Source organism: Botrytis fragariae, assembly GCF_013461495.1.
Source record: "Botrytis fragariae strain BVB16 chromosome Unknown tig00000101, whole genome shotgun sequence".
In the NCBI taxonomy this organism is placed as follows: Eukaryota; Fungi; Ascomycota; class Leotiomycetes; order Helotiales; family Sclerotiniaceae; genus Botrytis; species Botrytis fragariae.
Window position 1 is genome coordinate 1,409,736 of NW_023500996.1, and position 27,621 is coordinate 1,437,356.

The 27,621-nt window shown below is 43.1% G+C and overlaps 10 protein-coding genes across 10 annotated transcripts; 7 read left to right on the top strand and 3 right to left on the bottom strand.

Annotated features, from left to right (window-relative positions):
• Positions 1-85: 85 nt before the first annotated feature.
• Bfra_009070 (putative acetyl- acetyltransferase protein) lies at positions 86-1,513 on the top strand (the record flags this gene model as incomplete). Its single annotated transcript, XM_037339422.1, has 4 exons — positions 86-114; positions 238-323; positions 379-454; positions 502-1,513. 4 exons carry the CDS (start codon positions 86-88, stop codon positions 1,511-1,513), a joined length of 1,203 nt encoding a protein of 400 aa, XP_037190988.1.
• A 437-nt stretch (positions 1,514-1,950) lies between these two features.
• Positions 1,951-6,290, top strand: Bfra_009071 (putative nucleolar atpase protein; the record flags this gene model as incomplete). The annotated part of the gene is made up of 7 exons (XM_037339423.1): positions 1,951-1,973; positions 2,036-2,221; positions 2,284-5,088; positions 5,143-5,336; positions 5,622-5,782; positions 5,933-6,047; positions 6,100-6,290. The coding sequence occupies 7 exons, from the start codon at positions 1,951-1,953 to the stop codon at positions 6,288-6,290; spliced, it is 3,675 nt and encodes a 1,224-aa protein (XP_037190989.1).
• A 269-nt stretch (positions 6,291-6,559) lies between these two features.
• Positions 6,560-7,082, bottom strand: Bfra_009072 (putative small nuclear ribonucleoprotein g protein; the record flags this gene model as incomplete). The annotated part of the gene is made up of 4 exons (XM_037339424.1): positions 6,560-6,640; positions 6,695-6,769; positions 6,826-6,897; positions 7,053-7,082. 4 exons carry the CDS (start codon positions 7,080-7,082, stop codon positions 6,560-6,562), a joined length of 258 nt encoding a protein of 85 aa, XP_037190990.1.
• A 325-nt stretch (positions 7,083-7,407) lies between these two features.
• On the top strand, positions 7,408-8,769 carry Bfra_009073 (uncharacterized protein; the record flags this gene model as incomplete). The annotated part of the gene is made up of 1 exon (XM_037339425.1): positions 7,408-8,769. The coding sequence occupies one exon, from the start codon at positions 7,408-7,410 to the stop codon at positions 8,767-8,769; it is 1,362 nt and encodes a 453-aa protein (XP_037190991.1).
• A 1,207-nt stretch (positions 8,770-9,976) lies between these two features.
• Bfra_009074 (putative cell division control protein 1 protein) lies at positions 9,977-12,301 on the bottom strand (the record flags this gene model as incomplete). The annotated part of the gene is made up of 3 exons (XM_037339426.1): positions 9,977-11,755; positions 11,785-11,886; positions 11,963-12,301. 3 exons carry the CDS (start codon positions 12,299-12,301, stop codon positions 9,977-9,979), a joined length of 2,220 nt encoding a protein of 739 aa, XP_037190992.1.
• A 1,121-nt stretch (positions 12,302-13,422) lies between these two features.
• Positions 13,423-14,505, bottom strand: Bfra_009075 (putative metallo-beta-lactamase family protein; the record flags this gene model as incomplete). The annotated part of the gene is made up of 1 exon (XM_037339427.1): positions 13,423-14,505. The coding sequence occupies one exon, from the start codon at positions 14,503-14,505 to the stop codon at positions 13,423-13,425; it is 1,083 nt and encodes a 360-aa protein (XP_037190993.1).
• Positions 14,506-14,962: 457 nt separating this feature from the next.
• Bfra_009076 (putative acetamidase protein) lies at positions 14,963-16,809 on the top strand (the record flags this gene model as incomplete). The annotated part of the gene is made up of 3 exons (XM_037339428.1): positions 14,963-15,003; positions 15,111-16,500; positions 16,549-16,809. The coding sequence occupies 3 exons, from the start codon at positions 14,963-14,965 to the stop codon at positions 16,807-16,809; spliced, it is 1,692 nt and encodes a 563-aa protein (XP_037190994.1).
• Positions 16,810-17,524: 715 nt separating this feature from the next.
• Bfra_009077 (putative methyltransferase type 11 protein) lies at positions 17,525-19,134 on the top strand (the record flags this gene model as incomplete). The annotated part of the gene is made up of 6 exons (XM_037339429.1): positions 17,525-17,566; positions 17,777-17,879; positions 18,081-18,230; positions 18,324-18,557; positions 18,614-18,890; positions 19,056-19,134. The coding sequence occupies 6 exons, from the start codon at positions 17,525-17,527 to the stop codon at positions 19,132-19,134; spliced, it is 885 nt and encodes a 294-aa protein (XP_037190995.1).
• A 5,083-nt stretch (positions 19,135-24,217) lies between these two features.
• Positions 24,218-24,451, top strand: Bfra_009078 (uncharacterized protein; the record flags this gene model as incomplete). The annotated part of the gene is made up of 1 exon (XM_037339430.1): positions 24,218-24,451. One exon carries the CDS (start codon positions 24,218-24,220, stop codon positions 24,449-24,451), a length of 234 nt encoding a protein of 77 aa, XP_037190996.1.
• An 835-nt stretch (positions 24,452-25,286) lies between these two features.
• On the top strand, positions 25,287-27,093 carry Bfra_009079 (putative sugar transporter protein; the record flags this gene model as incomplete). The annotated part of the gene is made up of 2 exons (XM_037339431.1): positions 25,287-25,434; positions 25,496-27,093. 2 exons carry the CDS (start codon positions 25,287-25,289, stop codon positions 27,091-27,093), a joined length of 1,746 nt encoding a protein of 581 aa, XP_037190997.1.
• Between the last annotated feature and the right edge of the window lie 528 nt (positions 27,094-27,621).

Genomic DNA, 27,621 nt, shown 5'->3' on the forward strand with positions numbered 1-27,621 from the left:
AATAACTGGCCCAGCTTTGTTGAGGTTTGTTCCCTCCCCCAAAATATTATTTACAAACTTCAAATCTTGTAGTTCCACTCCAAAAATGTCTTCAGTTCCTCCAGTTTATATTGTGTAAGTTTCTATCTATTCTTCTTCCTCAGGATTGACACCACTTGAATGGTTTTCTAGACATACATGTCCTCTCATCTCTCGTGACCGCTAAGATGAGAAATGCTAACCATTTATTGTTTATAGCTCCGCTGTGAGAACACCCATTGGTTCATTCTTGGGTTCCCTCTCTAGCAAGAGTGCTACTGAACTAGGTGGTATCGCCATCAAGGGTAAGCTCACTACATCTTTCTGGCGTGGAAAGTTCCGGGTCTAATGGATATCCAGCTGCCGTCGAGCGTGTGCCAGAAATCAAGCCTGAAGATGTTGAGGAGATCTTCTTCGGCAATGTTTTATCCGCAAAGTAAGCCAATCACTTGTTTGTAAATGATTCAAGACTAATCTGAATAGTTTGGGACAAAACCCTGCTCGTCAATGTGCTCTTGCTGGAGGACTCACTGAAGGCGTTGTCTGTACTACCGTTAACAAAGTTTGTGCTTCTGGAACCAAGGCCATTATTCTCGCTGCTCAAACAATCATCACTGGCAACGCCGATATTGTTGTAGCTGGTGGTACAGAGTCTATGTCTAATGTTCCTCACTACCTCCCAACTCTCCGAAATGGTGCCAAGTATGGCGACCAAACTTTGGTAGATGGTGTTCTCAAGGATGGTCTCACTGATGCCTACAACAAAAAGGAGCACATGGGATTGGCTGGTGAAGAGTGTCACGTTGATCACGACATCAGCAGAGAGCAACAAGATGAGTATGCCATCAAGTCATACCAAAAGGCACAAAAGGCAACCGAAGACGGTCTCTTCAAGACCGAGATCGTTCCAGTTGAAGTTAGTGGTGGCCGTGGAAAGCCAAATGTTAAGGTCGAGAGAGATGATGAGGTTAAGAACTTGAACATTGAGAAGCTCAAGGCTATGAGACCAGCTTTTTTGCCAAATGGAGGAACCGTTACCGCACCAAATGCTGCTCCAATTAACGATGGTGCTTCAGCTCTTGTTCTCGTCTCAGAGGCTAAGTTGAAGGAACTTGGTCTTAAGCCTTTGGCAAAGATTCTTGGTTGGGGTGATGCAGAAAAATCACCAAGCAAATTCACCACCGCTCCATCTTTGGCTATCCCCAAGGCTTTGAAGCACGCCAAGATTGATGCTTCAGCTGTTGATTATTACGAGATCAACGAGGCTTTCTCGGTTGTCGCTTTGGCAAACATGAAGATCCTCGGATTGGACGAATCCAAGGTCAACATCCATGGGGGTGCTGTCGCTATAGGTCATCCTCTTGGTTGTTCCGGCGCTAGGATTGTCACAACACTGGTCAATGTGTTGAGAGAGCAAAAGGCAAAGATTGGTGTTGCCGGTATTTGCAACGGTGGTGGTGGAGCATCTGCTCTTGTTATTGAATCTTTACAGTAAAATATTCTTGAGAAATTGCTTTATAATTTAGAATTTGGATGGTACATATTTGGAGTATCAAAAAGCATAACTGGCGATAAAGCATGATAGATTCAAGTTTGACCAAAGTCCCTCGAGACAATATACAATACCCATAAGCTTTTTAATGCATTACCTTCGATCTTCAGACACAAGAAATCCATGAAACCGTTTCTATTTCGTAGTAGCCAGGCAGATATTGATTACATACGGTCAGCCTCGTGAAAAGTGTTCTTATCCGCGCGCAGCCTTGCATATCTACTAGACTCCAAACGCTCTAGCGTCACAAGGCCTTGTCGAAAAAAAGTTCGAGATAAGTGCAATCGCCAAAAAAAAGTTCCCGGCGCATCAATACCTCAATTTGTTGGTGTTTATATCGCCATTGAATAGGTTTTTGATCTCTTAGACAATTGCAAATTATGGTCGGCCAACGCAAAGCAGTGTAAGCTTTGAATCGCTATTCCTAATTGTATTTATCTTAACAACTGACCTTAACATCAATAGGGATCAGCGCATCCCCGCGCTCATTCGCAATGGCATCCAAGAGAAGAAACGAAGCTTCATTGTCGTTGTTGGAGATAGAACGAAGGATGTCATTGTACATCTACACTATATTATGTCCAGTATGGACATGAAACAGAACAAATCAGTCATGTGGGCATATAAAAACAAGCTTCTAGGATTCACGAGGTCAGTAGCGAAGATGGCCACTTTCTTTTGAAGCTGCATACTAATAGATCTGGTACTTATAGTCATCGAAAGAAGAGAGAAACTAAAATTAAGAAGGAGATCAAGCGTGGAATTAGAGAAGCCAATACTGAAGATCCTTTCGAACTTTTCGTGTCGCTCCACAACATTCGATATGTTTACTACAAGGAAACGGAGAAAATCCTAGGAAACACTTTTGGAATGTGTATTTTGCAGGATTTTGAAGCCATCACACCGAACCTTTTAGCCAGAACCATTGAAACAGTTGAGGGTGGAGGGCTTGTGGTTCTGTTACTGAAAGGCATGAACAGTTTGAAGCAATTATACACATTGTCTATGGATATTCATTCTCGATATCGAACCGAAGCGCATGACGATGTTACTGCTAGATTCAACGAGCGATTCATTTTGTCCCTTGGGAAATGCGAGTCCTGTTTAGTGATTGACGACGAGCTGAATGTTCTTCCTATATCCGGCGGAAAGAACGTGAAGGCTTTACCTCCTCCGGATTTGGACGAGCCAAAAAGCGAATCACAGATAGAATTGGATAGTATGAAAGAAGCCCTACAAGACACACAACCAGTTGGATCTCTCGTCACTTTGGCAAAGACCGTGGACCAAGCCAAAGCTCTTCTCACTTTCGTAGACGCCATCGCCGAAAAAACCTTGAGGAACACTGTCACATTGACTGCTGGAAGAGGACGTGGAAAGTCTGCAGCGCTTGGTGTGGCTGTGGCAGCAGCCGTCGCGCATGGATATAGTAACATTTTCATCACATCTCCAAGTCCAGAGAATTTGAAGACCTTGTTCGAATTTATCTTTAAGGGTTTCGATGCTCTTAACTACATGGATCACGTCGACTACTCAATTATACAATCTACAAACCCCGATTTTAACAAAGCAATTGTTCGAGTAAACATCCATCGTCAACATCGCCAAACCATCCAATACATCAGACCACAGGATGCGCATGTTCTTGGTCAAGCCGAATTATTGGTTATTGATGAAGCCGCTGCAATCCCGCTGCCACTCGTAAAGAAGCTTATGGGTCCTTATTTAGTATTCATGGCATCCACCATTAATGGATACGAAGGTACTGGAAGATCTCTATCTTTGAAATTGATCAAACAACTCCGAGAACAATCTAGAGGAACGACAAATGGAGCAGAAGATGTTGAGGTAGCTGATCGATCGAGTGGCAAGGCTGCTGCTAAAGGTGCCGACAACAGCTTCTCAGGAGGTCGCTCGCTAAGAGAGATCACCTTATCTGAACCTATTCGTTATGCACAAGGTGACGCTGTTGAGAAATGGCTCAATCAATTGCTCTGCCTTGACGCCACTTTACCTCGCTCGAGATTAAACACTCTTCAAGGATGCCCAGATCCTTCACAATGTCAACTGCTCAACGTCAATCGTGATACCCTCTTTTCTTTCCATGATGTTTCCGAAAAGTTTTTGCAGCAAATGATTGCTCTTTACGTCGCGAGTCATTACAAAAATACCCCAGATGACCTTCAATTGATGAGTGATGCTCCAGCTCATCAATTGTTTGTCCTTGTTCCACCTATCGAAGAGAACAGTAAGCACTTACCAGAACCTCTCTGCGTAATTCAAGTCGCCCTTGAAGGAAAGATTAGCAAACAAAGTGTTATGAACAGTCTGAGTAGAGGTCAGCGAGCAGCTGGTGATCTCATTCCCTGGTTGGTCAGTCAGCAATTTCAAGACGATGACTTCGCTGGTCTCTCTGGAGCACGCGTAGTCAGAATAGCAACAAATCCTGATTACATCAAGATGGGCTATGGAAGCAAAGCGCTCGAGCTCCTGACTGCTTTCTACGAAGGGAAGTTTACCAACCTCTCAGAAGATACGAATGACTACGTAGAAGAGACAATCACTCGTGTCACAGACGAGGAGTTGACAAGTTCATCTCTTCTTGAAGATAACATCAAGGTTAGAGATATAAGAAAGATGCCACCCCTTTTCTCAAAATTATCCGAAAAGCGACCCGACAGCCTAGATTATATCGGTGTGAGTTACGGCCTTACTCAACCTTTGCATAGATTCTGGAAAAGGGCTTCATTTGTTCCTCTCTATCTTCGTCAAACACCAAACGAATTGACAGGAGAGCACACTTGTGTTATGGTTCGCACCTTGGAGAATAGTGAAGATAGAGAATGGGAGTCTGCGTTCTCTCGAGATTTCCATCGCAGATTCTTATCCCTTCTTTCATACCAATTCCGTGAATTCCCTTCAGTTTTGGCCTTGAGCATTGACGAATCAGCAAACGCTGGTTCAAAATCCGACCCAGAAGCCGCACCCAAGCCACTTTCAAAAGAAGAATTAGACAAACTCATGTCACCTTTCGATCTCAAACGCCTGGAATCTTATGCAAATAACATGCTCGATTATCACGTCATCTTGGATCTCATTCCAACACTTGCGAACTTGTATTTCACTGGTCGCTTGAAGTCTAATATTAAGCTTACCGGCATTCAATCATCGATACTACTTGCTGTTGGCTTGCAGAGAAAGGATCTAACAGCTATTGAGTCCGAATTGTCTCTTCCATCATCTCAACTCTTAGCCATGTTCATCAAAATCATGCGTAAGATGAGTTCACACTTTGGTGATTTGGTTTCCGGTGCTATTGAGGCTGAGATGCCAGGACGGGAAAATATCGGTGTTAGTAGAGAAGATGCAAATGAAGCTTTGGACGATGAGGTTGTAGACGATAGATTCGTACCTCTAGAACAGGGACTCGAAGAAGAATTGGAGGAAGGTGGAGATGAAGCTATGAAAGCTTTGAAGGAGAAGCAAAGGGAGCTCATTGATGCTCTTCCTTTGGACCAGTAAGCTTTTTGATCCAACCAATTCAGATACTGCAATACTAATTCGTTAACCAGATATGAAATCGAAGCAGGAGCACCAGGGTGGGCAGAAGCCGAGAAGCAAGTCAAAAATGCTGCTAAATCAGGAAAGAAGGATATAGTAGTTGGTGTAAAGAGTGCGAAATCCAAGAGAAAGGCAGGAGAGTCGGCTGCAGAAATCTATGAACAGGAGATGGGTGAAAAGGCGCATAAAAAGGCAAAGAAGGGCGGTAAAAAGGGTCATTAGTTTTCTCGTTTTAAATTGTATAATCCAACATCCTGTATATACCTCTGTATTTAATGAAAGAAATGATATGGAATATTTCACACGTTTGAGCTCCTTAACTTATGAACTTGAAATTGATGACATTGAGCAAATGCGTACGATTGGCAAGCCACATGTGAAAGAAAAGCTGCCTAACTCATGACACACCACCAAATAAAATCTTTCAATCTTCTTAAACTTTTTACACATCTTGCATCTCATATCATAACAATCATGACGGACACAAAAGATACAAAGTCAGAAGCTCCATGGTGGAAAGCATTCCCCGAAGCCAGAGCAAAATGCCCAGAGCTCACTGCGGACGATGTGATGAAGTTGTTCGACGATATGGATATCACATCTGAGCCGAGATCCTTCTTGTTGGTGGATGTTAGAAGAGATGATTGGGTGGTATGTATATTCCTCATATATTGCATTGGAGATATAGTTTGCGTTTTCCGAGGGCTTTCTCGAGCGGGAATCTATATGATGCCATGCTATTTATTCTCTACGGATCTCAGTTCAAGGTTGAGGTTGAGTATTTCTGATTTTTGTGTGTAGGGCGGAACCATCAAAACTTCCTTCAATCTTCCCGCTCAGAGTTTCTATCAAACTCGCAAGTCGCTGTATGAACTCTGTAGTAGAGCGGGTATGACAAAGGTCATTTTCTATTGTGGTATGTACTCTTCGTGTCTGAGGTTGAGAAATGAGATGTTTATGGAACGTAGGATCATCAACTGGGAGGGGACCAAGATGTGCAGGCTGGATGCAGGATTACATTGATGATGTAGCAAAGTTTGGAAAGAAAAGTGATATGGAGGTTGCGGTTTTGAAGGGTGGTATTAAGGGGTGGGTAAAAGAGTTTGAGGGGATGCTTATGGATGGGTTTGAGGAGGGAAAGTGGGAGGAAATAAAGTAAGAGATGCGGATATTGTTTTCAGTCGCATTTCACATTATGGTAGCCTCAAGTCAATGGATTGCAAAAGCTCCTTTGAAAAGAGCATTAGCTCGAGAAATCATGGTTCATCTTGCCAAAAAGATTCTTTTATCTCCTCTTCCGTGCTCCTCAATATGCAATTTGTATTTCATATAACCTGTAAACGCCATGGTCCAGATATAATTCTTCGATGTCCTTCCCATTCATCTTTCATCCTGAAGATCTCCGACAAACCAAATTCCTCGACATTCCTAATGCTGTTCACGATTTTCCCTTCCTCCACCTATTCTCTCCAATGCCTCGAGCATAACAACTGAGTTTCCGCGGATAACCTGAAGGGCTTGTTAACTTTTGGGTATGAGTCTGCGGAAAATGCAACAACATACAACCATTCCAATCTTTACTTTCTCGCCACCCTCTTTCTCCTCAACTGCATCGTCTAGCACAATGTTCAAGAAGACCTATGTATGCGCGTTAGCTAGAATGAATTGGGATGCGCGCAAGAAGAGGAACTTACATCGTAACCTCTCAATACACCAATCACCTTTCTGCTACCATTCAACTGCACAAAAAGTCTCTTATCGAGGTACTGTATCGTCGCATCATATTAGCTATCAATTTCAACTCTCCTATATGCCCTAGCTCTCGCGCAGTAGCTCGGATTGATCAATATGCTTTCAATCTACCGCCTGCTCGCGTTGCCGCCAACTCCTAGAGATACGGAATATCAGAAATCGCACATACCTTCTTAAGCTCAGGCTGAGCTTGAGGCATCTTGACGATATGTTTTTGTAGAATTCGTCGGGTAGATGGTGTGAAATTGGAAGCTTGATTGCTTGCGACGAATATACACCAAAATTTCGTGGCTGTATTGAGGTTTCGTGAGGCTGATGTTAGAGGTCACGTGGTGATAAGAAGGTGCATTTAGGTGACTTTTATTTATCGGGATGGCAAGGCGGAACACAGCTTCATTGTAGAAGACGCGTCTTTTGTTTATTACGACTTGAGAACAGTATTCTTGGTGGATTGGACAGTAGAGGGAAATCATTGATAAACTCGTTTACCGGAAAGAGTAATCTTGAATTAAAAGAAAGACAAGATGTCGGCAGTTCGCAAACCACTCAAGAAATCTAATTTGCGCCGGAGTATCGCATTCGAAGATCTAACACAAGATGAAGACAATACGTCGAAAACCGATACTCCTAGCGACGATAGCTCCTTAAACAAACCTCCGAGCGTCAAAACCACATCTTTCAAAAAGAAAAAGAGACCTGCATCTTCCCGTCTCTCCTTTGGAGTAGGCGATATAATATCTGGCTCCGATGCCGAGAATCTGGAGGACGATGAATCGTTTACGTTGGTGAAGAAACCTCTTTCGAGGAAGGTTGCAGAGGGAAATGCGAAGAAGATTAATACGAGGGTACCATTGCCGATGAGGACGAGGGATGAAGATGGGGATGGGGATGGAGATTCAGATATGGGAAGACCGAGTTATAGTAAAGATTACTTGAAAGAACTGAAGAGTTCGCAGGCTTCTGCCATGAGAGAATTGGCCGATGTGGAGGTTGGGGGAGGAGAAGAACCGTTTCTGGATGCGAGTGAATTGGAGGGAGCAATGGTTGTGGATTTACATGGGAATGGAGATATGGTTGGAGGATTTGGAGGGAGCGCTGCAATCATACCTACCGAGGCAGAAATTAGAGAAAAGAAGGAGAGGAGGGCGAGAATGGCGAGGGAAAAAGATTTCATCTCGTTGAATGATGATGAACCAGATGGAGGAAGAATTACATCACTTCTTCCTCGACAAAAGAAACCAGAATCAAGATTAGTGCGCGACGATGAAGAGATCATGGAGGGCTTTGAAGAATTCGTAGACGACGGACGAATTTCTCTTGGCAAAAAACAAGAACGCGAGGAGAAACGACGTCGGAAGAAAGAAATGGCAGATCTAATCCAACAAGCCGAAGGTAGCTCGGATGAAGAAAGCGATGATTCAGAAGCGGAAAGAAGAGCCGCTTATGAAGCTGCCCAAACGAGAGCAGGTATGGATGGTCTTCACAAACATGATGATGCAGCTGCTGCGAGGGAAGAAAATCAGGTTCCCGCGAGAATCACGCCGATTCCGGTATTATCAGAGTGTTTGGAAAGATTACAGAATACGTTGAGCACGATGGAACTTGAATTATCCAAGCGAAAAAAGAAAATTGAAGAGGGAGAAAAGGAAAAAGAGGAAATTGGGAAAAGAGAACAGGAAGTTCAAGTATTGTTGACGCAAGCGGGTCAGAGATATGCGGCGCTTAAAGCAGATGCAAGTATCAAGGAATTGGAAATGAATGACGTGAAGGGTCTCATGGATGCTTCTAGCGAGATGGCAAAAGAGAAGATTGGAGGTGGTGATAGGGGGCTGGAGAGCTTTGGGAATACGCCGGTGAGGAGGGACGAGGTTGTTGATGGGTCTTGAGAGGAATGGGGAGTGTAAGATAGGATGTTGATACCATCATAGAGATTAAATCAATAATCACCTCGCGTAGGTACCTTTGGTCAGTCTTGGAGGGTTTAAATTGAATACCTAGCTACTTGGTAGCTTCAAACTCATCGTGTTCGAATCGCTAACGTCAAAATCATCTGTATCTACATGTATGTATATGAGTAATTCAAAACACTCTTCCAAATTTATATGTATCTATAGCACCTTAACCTCTCCAGAACCTATACCCATCAATACGGTATTGTCAATACCTAGTAAAAACAAATCCTCCACACCTAACATCACTATTATCCTCATCATCATTCCCACACTCAAAAAATCTCATCACTGCATCCACGAAAAATCATCAGGAATAGCACGCCATAATAGAGCATCCACAGTACATACAATGAAAATTGAAACAAAAACACACCTCATTATCATCACCATCTACTTGATATCATACCACATCGTACATATCCATTCCCCCATTTCCCTATTTCCCCATCTACCTCATCTCGCCTCGTTAACTTTCCCCCTATCCCATCCCATAATATTTACCGATTCATCAAGCAGCGTACATAATCAATCAATTAATCACTTTTCACAACTAACCATCCATCCAATTTGAACAGTTTCCTTTCTTCCCTCGTGATCATATTGTCATATTATTTATTTCCATTTCCATTTTCATTTTCAACAGCTACCTACATACCATGCTACACGCCAGCTAGCCCACTAACATAACAAACAAACGCTACCTGCGAAAGCGATCCTCTTCTTACCCTCTCTTTTTTTCCCTTTCATGCTGTGTTTTGAATCCCAGCCTTCGACCAAGATAAAAGCCATCCATCCATCCATCCATCCATAACCCAGACCGAATCAGATCAGTATGTCCCACCATCCACCACCGTATCCCAATGCAACCAATCAATTTGCTAGCGACGCAAGTGACGCGATGCGAAGCTTCTCTTTATATTTATAAAGAGGGAAGACCCGAGCCTGAGCCCATTTCCAAGTGCAAGTAGAAGTAGAAGTAGAAGTAGAGGTAGAAAGAATAAAGTACTCAAGTAAGCAAGCAAGCAGACACGCCTTAGGTGCACCATCACCGATACGCCCGCCAAACAGCCAAAAAAAAGATTAAGAAACGCGACTCAAAGCTCCTCTTCGGCTCCTCTCATTTACCCAGCCACACAGCCCCTTAACCAAACCAAGTAAACCACATAAACACTGCGCCAACCACCCACAGAACTCTCCAAACACTACACCCCATCTCCCTCAGTACTCTCCCCATTTTCGTGGTTCTAAATCCTCCCCACCAGACCACTATCCTCCAAGGTTTATAATTCCTCCTCCTCTCCATCTCCACTTTTCTCTTCCTCTCCCTTTCCATCTCCATTTCAAATTCCCTCTCACTTTCCCACCTCATTCTTCCCTCCAACCCCCCATAATAACCCGCCTTCTCAATCAACGGCTGAGCCTGTTGATACGGAACTCCATTCGAATATCCCTGTCCCGGTAATCCATAGCCATTCGCCGGACTCGAGGTTCTCGTTCTAGAAGTACGAGTTGCGAGAGTATTAACCGTAGCCGTGCTCGAAGTTGATGAATTTCCTTCACTCCTCCGATCTTTCTCCTCTTCGTCTTCGCGTTTGAGATCTTTGATACTAGTTGGCAACAGCGAGAACTCCGAATCAATTGGACTACCCGAGCCCGGAGATCCTTTTGATTCAAGGGCGAAAGGGGTAAGATTCGTAAGAGGCACGAGAATCGCTCGGATAATCAGGAGAAGAAGTGAGATCCCCACCAAAATTCCATAATTTATAAGAATGCCAATTTGATCCGGTAATAAGCAAAGATGCGATTCCATTGTCGTGGAAGTATGCGTGTTTTCAGCCCCATGACCCGTAGGAATCGCATGTAAAGGTTTTCCATCCGCGCCAACTGGATTCCACATACTTAGCATGAGAAAGCCAGGTTTTCGAATTCCCATTGCCCAATTCATACTTTTGACTGTTATTTCTCGGGCGTGATTTTTGTCTTCTGGATGTACTAATTCGCAATAATCGTGATCGTCGCCTGAGAACACAGAAACTACATTGCCAATCTTTGAAATTAGTTTTTTGGAGTCGTCATCGCCGAGGACATTTTGGTATTGGTATCCTTTGGATACACTAATGGCATTTCTATGATCGGGTATGACTGGCATGGTCTGCCCCTTTGGTGGCGGAGTTGGTGGCCAATGTTCTCGGAGGAGACCGCATGGAGTTCCAGGATTTCGATAGAGCGGTACATGGGTAAGAAGAATAGTAGGAAAGTCAGCACCATTTGGTCCAGGATCAAGAGTTGGTAAGTGTGCATAATCTGCTAGTTCAACATCTTGAACTGAATGAGAATATTGTATAGCTCTTTCCTTTCCCGCCTGAAAGTCCAACTCTCTAGCCACGGCTTTTCGTTTGGAGACTTGAACATTGTTCAGAAATTCCTCGACTGGTTTGGTGATAGGCGCAGTTTCACTAACTGGACGTTCTGATGCTCCAGCACTCAACGATACCGAATCCACGGAAACAAAGGTATGATTCGCAATAACATCCACCCTGTTTACATCTCCAAAGTAAACCTCAAATCGATCACGGATGGGAACCTTAATTTGTGCGCCGAAGCCCAAATCGTGATTTCCAGGTAAACTTGCAATGAGCTTTCGTCCTCTCTGTCCAACTCCAGCTTCTGTTCCTCCTAAATTCCAATTGTCCGAGAAGATCCTGGAGAACCGACCGTATTCATTCAGCCAAAAATCCTCTCCGTATCGTTTCCCCCAACTCTCCAAATGTTTTTGTTCTTTTGCTGGTCGTCTTCCTTTTGCCCATGCTTGATCTTCTGAATTTCCATGCGCGGTCTTCCATTCTCTCCCTCCGTCAAATAAATCCCCAAGAAAAATATAGTATCCGGGTGTAATTGTTTCGAAAGTTGTATATAAGACCTCTTCATATAATTATCCGTATGCCAGACGGTGAAAGTCGACAACGGCCATGGCCTATCAGGGTATGAATGCGGATCCGTCAACTGAGGATCTGCCAGAAAGATCAAGTGATGGGGCGTAGAATTTGGAGGCTATTCAAATCGAACATATTCATCAGCCTCGTCCCATCCATCTCAAGAATATCACCCCCTCCTCAAGAAAACTCACCCATCTCTCCCATTCCTCCCACGCACAAGCTCGCACAGCTTCCTCGAAAACCCAACGCTCTCCAGATAACAAAACGACCACCCAAACACACACCAACAAGTGCGGTAAGCTAAGAGCTCGTCTCCAACTCCAATCTCTCACCCATCCCCTCACTAACCTCGGTATTCTCGATGTCTTCCCCCCAACCACATTGAAATTCTGTTGGTCTGCCATCCTCTGCAAAGACACGGCCAGATCCGTCGGCAAAACCAATAATAACCTTCTCCAAATCGACAGAGGTTCTCTAAAATGATCGCGCGTCGAATGGGTATATTGAGAATGATGAGAGAAAGCTGCCATTCTGATAACTTCCTATTTTGGTTTGCTTCCCCTACCTATGTAGTATCGACTGCCATCCATACCCGAATCCCCTTGGCTAAGATTCGGTACCAAGGAATGATGTCCGAAAATTATGTTATATTAAGGTACGTACTCCTCTTATGTGTAATGCAATACCTACTCTGGGTATTTGTGGGAGAATTCGTATTTTGCTTTGTGCATACCCAGAATTGGTGTAAATGACTATTTTGTGTCCTCCATGTAAATTATTTGATTACGACGCTGGGAGATCCAAGCTTGGGGCTTATGGGAATTAAAATTGGGGATCAGATGAGAGTCTGAGCCCTGGAAGGACCCTGTAGATTATTGTGCGATAACAATGGATAAGGGTTGATATTCAGGGGCTTTGACTAGATTTGTTTATTTACATATTAGGTGTTTATATGAAACACTTGGGAAGAGAGCTGACTTCGAATATAGGAATCCAGATGCTTGTTTCCATATATATATGTATATATATATAATATACAAACATAATTACAGAAACATATCTATTACTGTATAAAAGTACATACGGGTTAGCTATATAGTAAGATTAGACGCCACAGAGTAAAGAATGAGAGGCTGGCTACTCAAACTGGATGTTAAATCAGGTCATATACCCATCTCTTTTTCCTTACAATTAGTCTGCCTCCACGGCAGTGGCTTCCGGAGGATCAGCGGAGGGTCATCTATCTACTTGAATATCAATTTAACGGTATACATGTAAATAGTCAACCATCGGGTTTTCGTGGTCAAAATATCTGACCAGTGGAGCGTCATCTGAGTTGTCTATCGGATCATATATTTGGCTCTTGTAGCATTCAAGGCTCTCATAGGATAATTTTGTGAGATTAGTATAATTCTATTCATGGGGGCAAGCCCCCAAACCCCCTTTGCTCGCTGCGCTCGAAATAAGACTGAAGTAGACAACAGCGATCTGGAGGATATGATATAAACCAAGTATGAATTCCCATCAATATTTAAGCTAGTCTAAAAACATTCGAAACTCCCAGGCTAAACTAGTTAAGACAATATAGAAGATCTATACTGAGACATGGGGGTATCAATCATCATTATCGTTATCATAAGTATCATAGACCCTATTCTTCCTGTTCATCCAGATTCTCTTTCAAGAAGACATGGCTGTTCCAACCCATCCTCCTCACTTGGATTTGCATACTTTCAAGTACTCTCTGTTTAACCCCTTTCTTGCTTCCGTTACTACCATCAACCACATCCGTCCCTACGAAAGCTCCATGTGTACTTGAGAAGCCATGAGGTTTCAGTACCTCCCACATCCCAGCTACTTCGTCCGCACTTAGGGGTATCATGTTAGGAATACTCCACATGAAAGCATAACTATTCATTCCATCCGGTCTTGTATTTTTTCCTCCTCCAGGACCTTTACTCCAATCTCCCAATGCACTTGGTGTGGTTACCAGAGTATCCGCTACCAATAATCTTTCATGAGCAAGACAAACCAAGCTTCCTGGAAAATGACCACCGAGCTTCAACATCTTAACACCAGTCTTCTCACCTTGTATCTCAAGCTCCTCTTCTTTTCCCTCAATAAATGTTCTAGCTTTTCCCATTCTATCAAGTCGGTTCAACCAGCTCTTATCCTCCCAACTCAGATAGACAGGGCAATCGAATGTCTCTGCCCAATCCAAATGTGTAGTATAATAATGCGGATGAGATATCACAATGGCTGCTAATCCACCCAACCCATGAATCCAGTCCACAGTCTCATCATCCAGGTAAGTTATACAATCCCACAGCACATTCCCAAGCGGTGTCTTGATAAGAACCGCTCGTTGTCCTATGGCAAATTTAGGTTCAGTCCATATATTCCAAAATCGATCATCGTCATCAAATTGTTTCCATTGATTCTTATATTGACCCCCAGCTTTCAAAGCCGCAAGTGTAGTGAATGCTTGACCACTAGGTGGCACAAATTGTCGTGGATCATCGCATATTCGACATCTGGTAAGAATCGAGCGTTCTTCGGCATCAAACTGTGTACCGCATGCTGTACATACGAGTAGATGTTCTGAGTTGGACATTATGGATGCCGGTGGGGTTTGGTATTCGTGACGAAGACCTTCGAAATCGTGAATAGCACCGTCGTGAACTAGGGTTGCCGGTGTCGAGACGGAAGAATATGGAGTTGAATGAGTAGACATCTTGATAAGAAAGATGGCTATGTGGCAGTGTTGGACGAATTCTAAAAAGAGGGGTATAAAGTAATCAGATGATCCGGAAATGGCGTTGACGCTTAATAGCCTTAATAGCAGTACGTTTACTCGTATAGCCAAGGTACTCGAGTAGCTTCTCCTGGTATCATTTGTTTGAAGATTTTGGTTGATTTTTGTTTGACACACCACACTACACCACTTTTCCCCGCAATATGCTTGTTTTCTGATTTGATACGTTTTATCCTAGCTAATTGGCCAAATTAGGCATGTACAGCCGCTTATCTGGAGGGAGGGGTCCTTCCGTTCCAGGCCGGATATCAATGGCTTTAAAGTCCCCCGTCTAGCTACAAGCCAACATTCTTCGTCGATTTCTCTTCCTATTCTTGTCTTTGATATTGGAAATACCCTCACAAATTCGCGCAGTTTCTACTTGTTCACATTCAAAATGGTTTTCTTACTGGACTATTTCCAACACAGGAGGGATTGGTAAGTGTTCATCCCATTCTCATATCTTATCGTTATCAAAATCACCTTGGTGCGAGAGAGGAAGTCTGGGGAATGCCAAGCATAGCAATATCTAACTTTCCATATAGTCAATTCAAGCAAGCAGAACGATCTCAACGAATAAAATCCCTCACAAGTTATCATGGAGCATTTACAAATCCAGAAAGACAGGTTCTATCGAAACCAATTGAAGAACTAGTCAAAGATGTTCACAACCAAGCTATTCATCCAATTGATATCCTACGAGCATACGGAAAAGCCGCAATCAAAGCTCATGAGAAAACAAATTGTGTAACGGAAGTTATGATTGATGCTGCTGAAGGTTGGACTACAGATGGAAGTATTAATTTCAAGGGACCATTAGCAGGTATCCCTATAAGTCTAAAGGATTCAATTGTAGTGGGTGGTTTCGACACAACCGTAGGATATAGTAGCAATGTTGGCAACAAGGTAGAGAAGGATGGAACCATGGTGAGAATATTGAAAGATGCTGGAGCCATTCCATATGTCAAGACAAATCTTCCTATTACATTGCTAAGTTTCGAATCAACAAACGATCTTTGGGGACGATGCACAAATCCTCATAATAACAAATACTCGCCAGGTGGCTCTACAGGTGGTGAATCTGCTCTATTAGCAGCTGGTGGCGGAAGAATTGGAATTGGTTCAGATGTTGCTGGATCAGTTAGAGTTCCAGCTCACTTCTCGGGAATCTATAGTTTGAGATGCTCAACTGGAAGATGGCCAAAGAATGGTATGTGCACAAGTATGCCAGGTCAAGAAGGTATACCTAGTGTGTTTAGTCCCATGACAAGAACTTTGGAAGATCTCTCATATTTCACAAAGTCTATGATTGGTATGCAACCATGGAAGTATGATCATAGTGTTCATCCTATTCCATGGAGAAAGGACGCATGGGAGGATTTCAGCGAAAAGAAGAAGCTTAGAGTTGGTGTACTAAGAACTGATGGTGTTGTGGATCCAAGTCCCGCTTGTATGAGAGCCGTGGATGAGGTGGTGGCTGTACTGGAAGAAGATGGCCATGAAGTCTATGATGTCAATCCCCCATCTCCATACGAAGCACTTTATCTTGGCTCACAACTTCTCAACGCTGATGGTTGCAAGACATTCAAATCATTCTTCAGAACTGGCGAATGGGAAGATCCAGGAGCAAAAGCAATGAGCTTTCTAATGTCATTACCAGGTCCATTCAAGTGGATGTATTGGGCCTGGGTCAAATATGTTAGAAGAGATGATATATGGGCTGGATTAATCAAAGAATGGCATGAGAAATCTGCTTATGAGCAATGGAAACTTGTCGCTAAGAGAGAAGCTTACAAGGCTAAATTCCATGCTTGGTGGGAAGATGAAGTGAAACTCGACTTCATGATTACTCCACCAAATGCCACACCAGCGGTACCTCACGACGGAATGAAAGATGCAGTTAGCAGTTGTGGTTATACTTTCTTATTCAACTTGGTAAGTTCATTGCATAACCCCCTGGAAATTCCCAGCTAACAAAAACAGCTCGACTATACTGCAGGTATCATGCCTATTACTCATGTCGATAAAGAACTCGATCAACTCCCATCCAATTTTTCGCTCAAATCTTTAAATGGTGTCGCATATGGTGCTTACAAACATTACGACGCAAATGCTATGCATGGACTTCCGGTAGCGATACAAGTGGTGGGTCAAAGATTGGAAGAGGAAAAAGTTCTCGCTATTATGCATAGGATTGAAGATTTATTGGATGAGGATAAATATGAACTTTTGGAAATCGATTAAGAAGGTAATCTTACATATGATGATTGTTTTTCAAGAGCGAAACCGGAGTTGGGAGGCAGGTCACTGAATATTGAGCATGTTTTTGACACGGTAGTGAGATTTAGTTGATAGAACATATCAATATCTGAAATATCCTCTAAAACTAGTGTGTCGGCATGAGTGTGAGATTCGAAAGCTGTGAATGGTCGTAGCCTGTATATATGACCCAAAAGGGATAGATAACTTGAAGCGCGATCGGAGCCACTGTCATATATTGAGAATTTCTTCCAAATCAAGTTCATCCCCGGGTCAACTCAGCTGTCGTGTTTTACATCATAAAAATAAGCGGGAAAACGCAATGGTGGATTGGGTTTCGAACGTTCGCTTCTGTCCCCTATCTCGCATCGCGCCGACATCGGAGGTGAACATCTGAACCTCAACTTCACACTCAATGTCATCTCACGGGAGGGCTAATGGTATATAAGAGGTCAAATACCTACACCAAATTCAAAAATTCGATAGTTCGATCTTATTAAGTGATTGTTACTTGTTGTTTACCGTTACTAGATTTCTTGATATCGATAATTTCAATTCATTTCCAATAGGCCTGTCTTCGAATCGCCACGACGTCTACGACTACAGCTGTAGCTACAACCACAGTTACGAACTAAACTCAAGAGTTGCGATATTGAATTCGAAATTCAAGTTTAGAATATTGTTTCCTTAATCGGTAATCATGGAAACAGCTAAGAATCAAAAAGATCATTGGTCTGCTTCGGTATTTTCCCTTCTTATCCTTCTACGTCTCCCTTCCTTTTCGTCCTACTTTTTCTTGATATTGTTTCTCCTCTATTATCTTCCTTCTACGTACATGTCTTCTTCGCAATCTAAGTGACGGAGACTGGAGTGGAAAATGGGCGAAGGAGAAAAAGAAATCCCTGGGGGAAAATGAACATTGGAAATTCAAGCTAACATGTATGAAAAAAAGGCCTATCAAAACTCCGCTTCCTTTGTTCCAAAGCTTGCGGGAAAGGTTTTGGGTTGGTTGGATGTGCAGAATGATGATGTGGTGTTGGATATTGGGTGTGGTGGTTAGTTATTATGATTTCTTCTTCTTCTTCTTTTTTCTCTTGCGGAATTTTGGGGCGTGAGGTGGATGTATTTAATCGGGCTACTTTTTCTTCCGGCAATGATCTTACTCGAGAGATTGGTGAGAGGGAGGTGAGGAAAGAGAAACGAGACGAAACGGAGGAAATTGAGAACTAATATACTGACTTTGTTCGCCTATGAAGATGGAATCATCCCCGTTCAAATCGCACACACGCTTTCAAAAGGATCAGGAAGTATCCACGGAATTGACAGTTCGGAAGATATGATTGCTGCTGCCAAAAAGGCCGCTGCTACAGAGGGTGAAGAGATTTCGGGAATTTGTACATTTCAAGGTATATATTTTTACTTCCATTTTTATTTCCATTCTCCTATCTATACACCTTCGCATTCTCACGCCAAACTTACACTTCCCTGACACCACCCAGTCCTCGATGCATCGTCTCCTCAAGACCTCTCCACCCTCCCATCTCAAACATACACCAAGATCTTCTCCAACGCTGCACTCCACTGGATTCTCCGTCCCGAAGCCACCCGTAAACAGTTCTTCACAGAAATCAAAAGACTTCTCAAACCCAACGGAGTTTTCGTCTTCGAGATGGGAGGTATGGGTAATGTAGCCGAGATGCGCACCGCGTTGTTGAGCGTTGTTGGGCGTCGCTGTGAGGGGGGTTAAAGAGGGCGAGAGACGCAGATCCGTGGTTTTTCCCTGACGAAGTGTGGATGAGGAGTGTGCTTGCTTCTTCTTCATCATCTTCTTCTTCAGATGTGAATAAAGAAGGAGAAGGAGAGGGAGAATGGAAAATTGAGAAATTGGAAAGAGAATATAGGGCTACGCCGACAGATAAGGGGGGAATAGAAGGCTGGGTGAAGTTGATGGGGAAACAGTTTTTTGATGTTCTTGGGGAGGGGGAAGAGAGGAAGGAAGCAGAGAGAGAGGTTTGTGAGGTGTTGGAAAGTGTGTGTAGGAGTCCGGGGGGTGGAGATTGGATTGGGTATGTGAGATTGAGGGGGCTGGTTAGGAGGGTTTAGGGTTTAGGGCTTAGGACTCTGGTTTAGGGAGAGGATGCTTGAATTTTGGGGTTGGTTGAAAGATTTTACGAGAAATTGGATGATAGGGGAAGGGTTCGGAGGTTTGATTACCGTTTCTGTTGTGCTAGTTTTAGCTCGCTTTTGGCAGGAAACAAATGCATGTCTACAAGTCTACCGGATCAGAAGTTCATTTTTATCAAAAGTTAGAGCGAATCCTATATCGACTTGTGAGAGAACTGAGTATGCGGCATTCCAAATTCATATTGCATCATCGCCGTTACCTCTTCTTTAATTCCATTCTTCTTGCTGTGTTTTATTGTCAAAATTCAACAATATATTTGTCATTGACTTAATTTCTATTATCACATTTCATCTAAAGACTTTTTGTCTTCTCCCCTTTATCCCTTAGATTCCCACGCTCTCAAACTGCCAAGTACGTGGGTGTAGAATACAGCAAGAAATTAGATACGGAGTCTCTTGAATTAAGTATCGCCCGGGATTGGAGTGAGTCTAGCTAACTCAGCGAGTCAATTATCAGGGTTTGAAGACACAGAGGTATTTTGAATATAAAAATAGCATGAGGGAGTTTGAAAGGCGGGTGATAGATATAGAAGGCGACGGGGAGTAATTAGGTTAAAGACAGAACTACGTACAGTTGAGAGCACATGATAAATACATATACGTCGATTAAGACAAGACCGTTGGGCTCTTTTGAACTTTGAATCTGTATAAAAGAGAGCAGATTTCCCCTTCCAGGACCGAAAGCTTACAGTCCAAACCACAGAAAATATGGAACGATTTCAAACTCGCGGCATAGACGATGCGCTGTTATCGACTCTCTCTACTTATTTCTTTCATGAAACTTGTGATTATCTGTTATGTATTCATTTTTGCCTGCTATCATTCCACCATAATGGGAGGGGAATTGTTGCCGCATGTATCACCAGCGAGGAATCATTGTCGATTCGAAGAATGCTTTTTGAGTGTCGTTATTGTTGATCTATCTGTCTTCTTTTATCATAATTCAACTTACTTACTATGAAAAATCTCACATGCGAGAGCTGATTTAAGCTGCCTAATTCACTCTCTAGGGAGATTCATCACCCATTTTCTTATCATCAGTCCAAATTTAAGTTTTGAGACAACAAGAATCTCACAAATTGGGTTATAATTTGCGAGAATAAGTGGTCGTCAGACACTTACAATGCCTAAAATCCCGTTATTCAATGAACCAAATTCTACGCAGCTACACCCCATGAATCTCCTGGAAAAATTCCAGTGTCGAAACTCACAGAAGTGTCTTGAAAATCTGGTGTACTGAGAATAACGTTTTTGTATTTCAGATTTGATACTACCTACGCGAGAACCCGAGAAGTTTTTGATTTTCAAAAGAACAATCATTGGAAATGGAAATGAAAGTAATTCAACTATGCGCAGCTTTTCGCCCGCTTCTTAGTTACGCTTGCAAAACCGAGCGTTTGTATTACACGTGGCATGCTTGGAGAACTTCGTGTGCTGAAATGATATGCGTCTTTTGAGTCTCGTATTTTCAGAGCTGAGCAGATGATACTCTTTTTTATTGACTTGGATTCCATGCATTTTAGCTTCAAAGGTTCATGCTGTAATGGACTGAACATAGATCCCTAGGGGGAAGGTTACTCATTATCTAAGAGATGGTGTAGCTCTCGAACAGAGATACCATATCAAAATCTATCGCTATTGTGAAGATTAATTGTTCTCATCCAGATATCTCATTGTCAATTCAACTCGTACTAATTAATATTTCCATATAGTATATTGTTATCATAATTCTCCATGTCTAAATCTCATCACTTATTCTTTAGTTATAGCATATCCTCCATTCTTAGCGGTGAGAAAATTGTCGAAAGATGATAAGAAAGAGATGCGACATACAAACCTTTTCCTGGCCCTTGAAGATGGAGCTAAACGGACGCGAAGAGGTTCGTTAATCCCTATCGCGAGCTTTTTGCACACTTGAGTTTGAAAGGAGAAAGGGCTTGGCTTGGAAAAAGAACAACAGGGGACATAAATCTTGGATGAGGTGGGAGGTAGGCCGGATTGGGATATCAAACAGCTTATTGTCATTGTGGGTGAAAAAAGATGTGTTACTTAAAGACTTGCGACACTCCGTTTCAATTCTGTCCAATTTCAAGACTGCTAAGGAGCATAATTTCTCACAATTTATAGTTCTATCTTTAAGTCTGAAGTCACATAGATGGCTACTTCCTAGTACCATTTTGTTAATTTCTACTGTCGTTTATGGTAATGATAATGCATTGCCGGTAGTCATCTCGATATCAACCATAGATTACGCTAAATCGCGAGGAAATCTGTTATCAAACTCCGAGCCTCCCTTAATGAACTATCAGCCAATGTAGCTTGCGGAACGCATCACCCTCAATAATCACAATGCTCTTCCATTGTTCTCCAGGTCGATGATGTTATTCAAGAAATTAGAGACCCGTATCAATCCATTCCAATCGAAAATCGACGCGTAAGACCGTCATTTATCTAAGTGTGCCTGAAGTACTATACTTGGAGGATTTTTTTTTGGAAGTGGCCGTAAAGACCATCACGCGGCGTAGGCACTCGCTCGAGTGAATACTTGACACATTCAAATATAAAAGCACCAACCGAAGCTGTGAACAATGACCAAAAAATTTTCTACCATATCATGAGCCATATTTTCAGATGAAGCACCTCACAAGTCATGCTGCCAAGACTCTTAACTTATGCCCTTCGGAGAAAGATCTAAATCTAGATATGCAACAAAGTACTCAAACTACGAAAAGTCTCGAGTAATCTTGATCAAACTCCATGATTGACCAGTTTCTAACAAGATGATAGTCGTATCGAGAATCCTATTCATGATATAGAAAGACAAGTAGTATCTCGCCCCTGCCATATCGTCATCACATAAGCACAACGCCCGAATCCTTCAATTTCTATACGCCAGGTCGGTGAACACTAGGCTAAATTTGATATAGCAAACGGATCAGAATACTTCACCGGATATCAGAATACAATGTTTCTACGAGCGGTGCAACCATCTTATCACCTCTGTGAAAATCGAAGTTTGGTTGCACATCTAGAGATTGAACTTTCTCCGGACGCACAATGTCTTATCCCTTGGTCAGAATCATGAACTTTTGTTGCATGTCTAGAATTTGATCATTCTCCGGAAAGCAAAGTTTGCTCCTCAGACCTAGGAAATGATTGAATCGCTACATGATCGTAGTGGACGGCTGTAGTAGGATGTGTCAGCAGTTGGAATAGCATAGGGTTTCATTCTCTCTCACTTGTAAAGACGGTCTGGCTCATGGATCAGGAGGTATTGATATGCCCTTATTTTCCAATGTTAATAAATGAATATATTGAGCATTTTGGCCCGACCTCGAATAGTCAGAAGGCGCAACAACTACCCTTTCTTAAAACGCAATTAATTGGTTCGTTAACAGGGCAAAATTATTAGAATTGCCTCCAAGTTGGACGGACATGAGCGAGTGCAAAGAATATACAATGGATATTATTCATTGACTTGAATAGACGCCGGTCAAGCCCTGTATCTGTAGATGTCTTCCCACGCCCTTGAGCTGACGTAAAATCGGGCCGAGCATACTACCGATATAAAGTTATCATCATCATTTTTGCAAAGATTTCAGATAAATAATGTTACCATATTTGGCAGACGAGATGCTGACGAAAGTGCAGTTCTCTTTGCCTACGGCAACTTTCGCCTTACCCAATTTGTAAATGCTGGAGTAAATCTGGAAAAGGACCGATTCCCCGCACCTCCGCAAACTGCAGATCAGTCCTCTGTTATATGCTTCAAAAGCTATTCGTAAAATCCACACGAAACTTTGAGAGGTATCTCTGGAATCTTTCCGCGAGAGGCTTATCATGCCGCTTGATATGCGAGTTCAAATCTATAATATCGATTAGGCCACTAAGCTTATCAATGTTGATAGTACTTTGACAGCATATGGTTTTCACTAATATAATTTGAGTTGTCCACTCTCAACAATGAGATGTGCCACGCAAAGCATCAAAACTGAGTCAAGTCATCCAACTTCTGATTCCCCGTTAGCAATAGAAGGACTTTGATGTGAGCCGTCTAGCCGGCGGATTCTGACATTCGCAGGGAAGAAGACAGCATCAATATTTCCCATACGAGCAAAAACCACTGTGAAATTCCCATCGTGCACTTCGTGCATCAAGCTTATGCATGAGCTCTCATCCTACTCTACTGGCGTCACTAATCTCCATGCGGGGCAGCAATTCCATCTTCCATCTCCTCATTCTCACTAAATCTAACCTGGAGACTCCAGAATCCAGCAACTTCGTCAATGTGGATATTGTTAAAGTTCCACGTGATGGTGTATCATACGCTGACGCGTACCCGCTTTAGCAATTTAAAGCCCGATACCATAGATGGAAAAGTTGTCAGCGTTGCGATTCCAACGATGTCTAATCCGAAAGCCTATCGGGCCTTCTATTGCGCTTATTGACTCAAATTGTGGAAATCGAGGTTGGTTTATCGATTCATTGGAATTTATGAGAGGTTCGTAAGCCAAGATGAGCGGGTGTCGGCACAAACACGGGGTCTCCAATTTGGGGTTCAGTAGGGTTTAAAGTCGGCTAAACATCGGTTATCGCTCTTATTCCCAGAAAATGGGGGCTTTTCACACTGTTCAGTACCGTTTCGACACTCGAGTCCGCTTTAGCAAGGAGTTTGGCTTACGAAGAGAGGATTTTTGGAAAAACATTGTTTCGGTAAAAGGATAGTAATTGCTTTGGTGATGTGTACTGGTATGTCTCTTGTCTCCTCCAATAGGGCGTGGTTATCGGGTGATGATGGACGTTGATTAGTTCGGATGGCTGTCAAACTGTGAGGATGCTCAGATATCCATCTTAGAATCCCGCTGTTTGTCGGGACCGAGAAAAGCTGATTGAAGCAATTTCAGAATTTTATGCTCATTTTTCATCATCTGCTTCGTAACGAATTCAGCATCTAATATTATGATGCTGGTAGGGCGGTCAGTCTGTTGTGGGAATTGAAATCGTCTAATTAACAAGATTCTTGAAAACTTATAGAGTTGGAACTGATGTGAGCCCCTTCATTTTCTGGAAACTCTACTCGTCTCCATTCTATAAATGTCCCCACCACAGTATCTCCACTGGCACTAGGAAAAAATAGAATTATCAAACACACATTAGGATATTCTTACCGTATACGAAATAGAGATTCAGTTTCTTGACGCTCAAAGTCATGTTGGGGTTTCCCCACCCCGACGAACCTCGGGGTCGAACAGTCACTCCATCTGGAGAGAAAGGGCCGAATAGCTATGGAGTCTATCTTACCCGCCGCCCGCGAAACGTTGCTGGCGGTCGAGGAGAAGTCATGAGTGCGGAGTTTGGCGGAGTTGTAAACATTACCTTGTTCGTTACCGACATGTTGGTATTAGCTAGGGAAGTGTTCGAACATCAACGAGAAACTTATTGATGATCGCGCTTATTTATCTGATGTCGTTGAAGGCCAAGAACCCAAGCAAAGCTTGACGATATTCGCATGACGAGCAGCGCCCCAGTCGACGGGTGGCTTGTAAAATCAGCCTGACGGTTGATAGGCCAAGGTTTTGGAGCCCTACTGATCGCATTATGGCACTATAATCCTTGCATCTATTTTGTTCCGTAGCCTTGGCACATGATGTAGTGGTAAAATCCTGGTTGAGACTTATCGTCCCTCGGGGTGGCGCGCGCGAGTTTCCAATTCAGAAATAGAAGAACAGTTTAAAATTGGATAAATGAGAGAGGACACAACTTCTGGTCTAACGGGAATGCAAGGAATCAGGATATTCAAAAGTGTCTTAAGCTCCAGATTGCTTGTTGTCAAATGGCAACCCGAGCTACTGGCAACGAATCCTGGGGAGCAAGTTGAGAAAAAATGAAATAATGGGGATCGTCGTATGCCATCCAGGCTTCCCCGAATCCTCCATGGGTTCTATCCATACATCGATAACCCAAGAGTTGGGAATTAACGCGTGGCATACCTTCCCAGAGCGTCCACTTTGAAGTGGGGAGAATCTTTTGCGGAAAGACTACTCTTGATTTTATCTGTTATTTAGCATTTTCGAGTCTAAGCTTGATCGGGAATCCCCGCGGGAAAGGCTTTACCCTTGAATATCAGTAGTAAGTTAGAGATACGGAGTATATATATGAAGTCCTCTTCGTCTTTGTCTTCTTTTCACAGATTATCTTCCATTCATCTTCATCGGGCTCAGCCTCCCCTCATCTCCCTCACCCAATTGTGCTCTCGTTTCATTTCTTCGTTGACGACAATGGCCATCATGGCGGAAAAGGGGGCTCCGAGCCAGTCGCTCGTTGCTCGACAGAACGCAGCAAAAGCTCATGGTCTCATGGGCATGCTTAAGAATCCTTATGTGTTCTTGACATGTTTATTCGCATCATTGGGTTGTATGATGTATGGTTAGTACAAGCATTTCCAGTCCCTATGACTAGCGAGCATTGGCTAACATTCGAATAACAGGTTACGACCAAGGAGTCATGTCCCCAGTCCTGGTTATGGAAAACTTCGAGAACGAATTCCCAACTCTGACTTCGTCGACACTTCAAGGATGGCTTGTTGCTTCCCTTGAACTTGGTGCCTGGTTCGGTGCTCTTTTCAATGGATACCTCGCAGATAAAATCTCAAGAAAATACAGTATGATGGTTGCCGTTCTCATTTTCACACTCGGTACCGGTCTCCAAACTGGCGCTCAGAACCCATCATACTTCTTCGCAGGTCGTATCATCGGTGGTGTGGGTATTGGTATGTTCTCCATGGTTATTCCATTATACCAAGCAGAAATTGCCCCTCCAGAACTTAGAGGATCTTTGGTGTCACTTCAACAACTTTCCATTACCATCGGAACTACCATTGCTTTCTGGCTCGACTTTGGATTCTCCTTCTCTGGAGGAAACAAGTGTAAGCCAGAGGGCATCGCAGACCCATATCTCCCTGATGGCACCTATAATGCTGCTGTAAACCACGGACACCCTTGTACTGGTCAAACCCAAATTTCCTGGAGAGTCCCATTGGCGTTGCAATTGATTCCAGCATGGACCCTTTTCATTGGAATGTTCTTTTTCCCATTCTCTCCTAGATGGTTGATGTTGAAGCATCGTGAAGAAGAGGCTATTGCATCTCTCTGCAAACTCAGACGTCTTGACGCCAATGATCCATTGTTACGAGCCGAGTTTCTCGAAATCAAGGCCGCTGTCATGTTCGACGAGGAAACCCAAGCGGAGCAAATTGGCGCTGGTGGAATGATGGCCCCATGGAAAGCATTATTCGTTCCTCATGTATTCAAGAGAATCTTCTTGGGTTGTGGTATGATGGTGTTCCAACAATTCACTGGTATTAACGCCGTCTTGTACTATGCCCCTCAAATTTTCGCAAGTTTTGGTTTCTCCAGCACTACCACCACTCTTCTCGCCACTGGAGTCACTGGTATCTTGCAAGTCCTGTTCACTTTACCAGCTGTCTTGTATCTTGATAAATTCGGTCGCAAGACTTTCCTTATTGCCGGTGCCATCGGTATGTGTATCTGCCACATCGTTGTCGCTGCCATCGAAGGTGTCTACGAAGACCAATGGAATCTCAATGAAGGCCTTGCTGTTACACAAGGATGGGTCGCCATTGTGTTCATTTGGTTATTCGCGGTCAACTTCGCCTACTCTTGGGGACCTGTTACTTGGGTTCTTGCTCAAGAGATCTTTCCAGCCAGTGTTAGATCCCGTGGTGTCTCCCTCGTCGCATCTACCAACTGGATGTTCAACTTTATCATCGGCTTGACCACGAAAGACATGCTCGATTCCATGAAATACGGTACATACATTTTCTTTGCTGTATTTAGTGCCGGAGGTGGTTTCTTCATCTGGAAATTCTTCCCTGAAACCAAGGACAAGACATTGGAGGAACTCGATGTGTACTTCGGCGGTAGCATTGACAGTATTGCGGCTGCAGATAAGGCAAGAATGCAAAGTATCAACGAGAGACTTGGTCTTGCTAATGCCGAGAGCCTTGAAGATATCAAGTTGAACAACGAGGAGAAGATTGCTACAACCACTCACCAAGAATTGTAGACAGTGAAGTGGTGTGAGATCACGTGTTGAATGTGGGGTATCTGGATCATAATTTTGATTTATTTTACTTGAGATAATAATGATTAACGTTAGCATTTATAATGAAATAATGAGACGAGTTCCGACCGAAAAGAAAGATTTCTTTATCTTGTGCTCAATAATCTGTACATCTTCTTCCACGATGTCTCCAGATATTTGCTTTTTGGGCTATCCGCCAGGTTTTTTTTCATGCGTACGAGACTACTTCAAATGATCTTAATGAAGTTGCTGCACGCGAGTATCAACTTCAAGGTTAGTGAGCCGTATAACACCCAAGGTGTTTAGATAGGTCGTCGCGAATTCATCCCGATCTGTTCTCGATCCCATTGAGTCTCACTCTTCGCTAGCTAGCCTCTCTTGACATTGTCTTGTTGCATTATGGCGATCACAATAGAGCAAAACGATAATAGACTAAGAGAGCAGTCAATTGAATTCATATTGGCATTGCCACGAAAGAAAATGTGCGTGGTAGGAATCCAACCTTGTCAG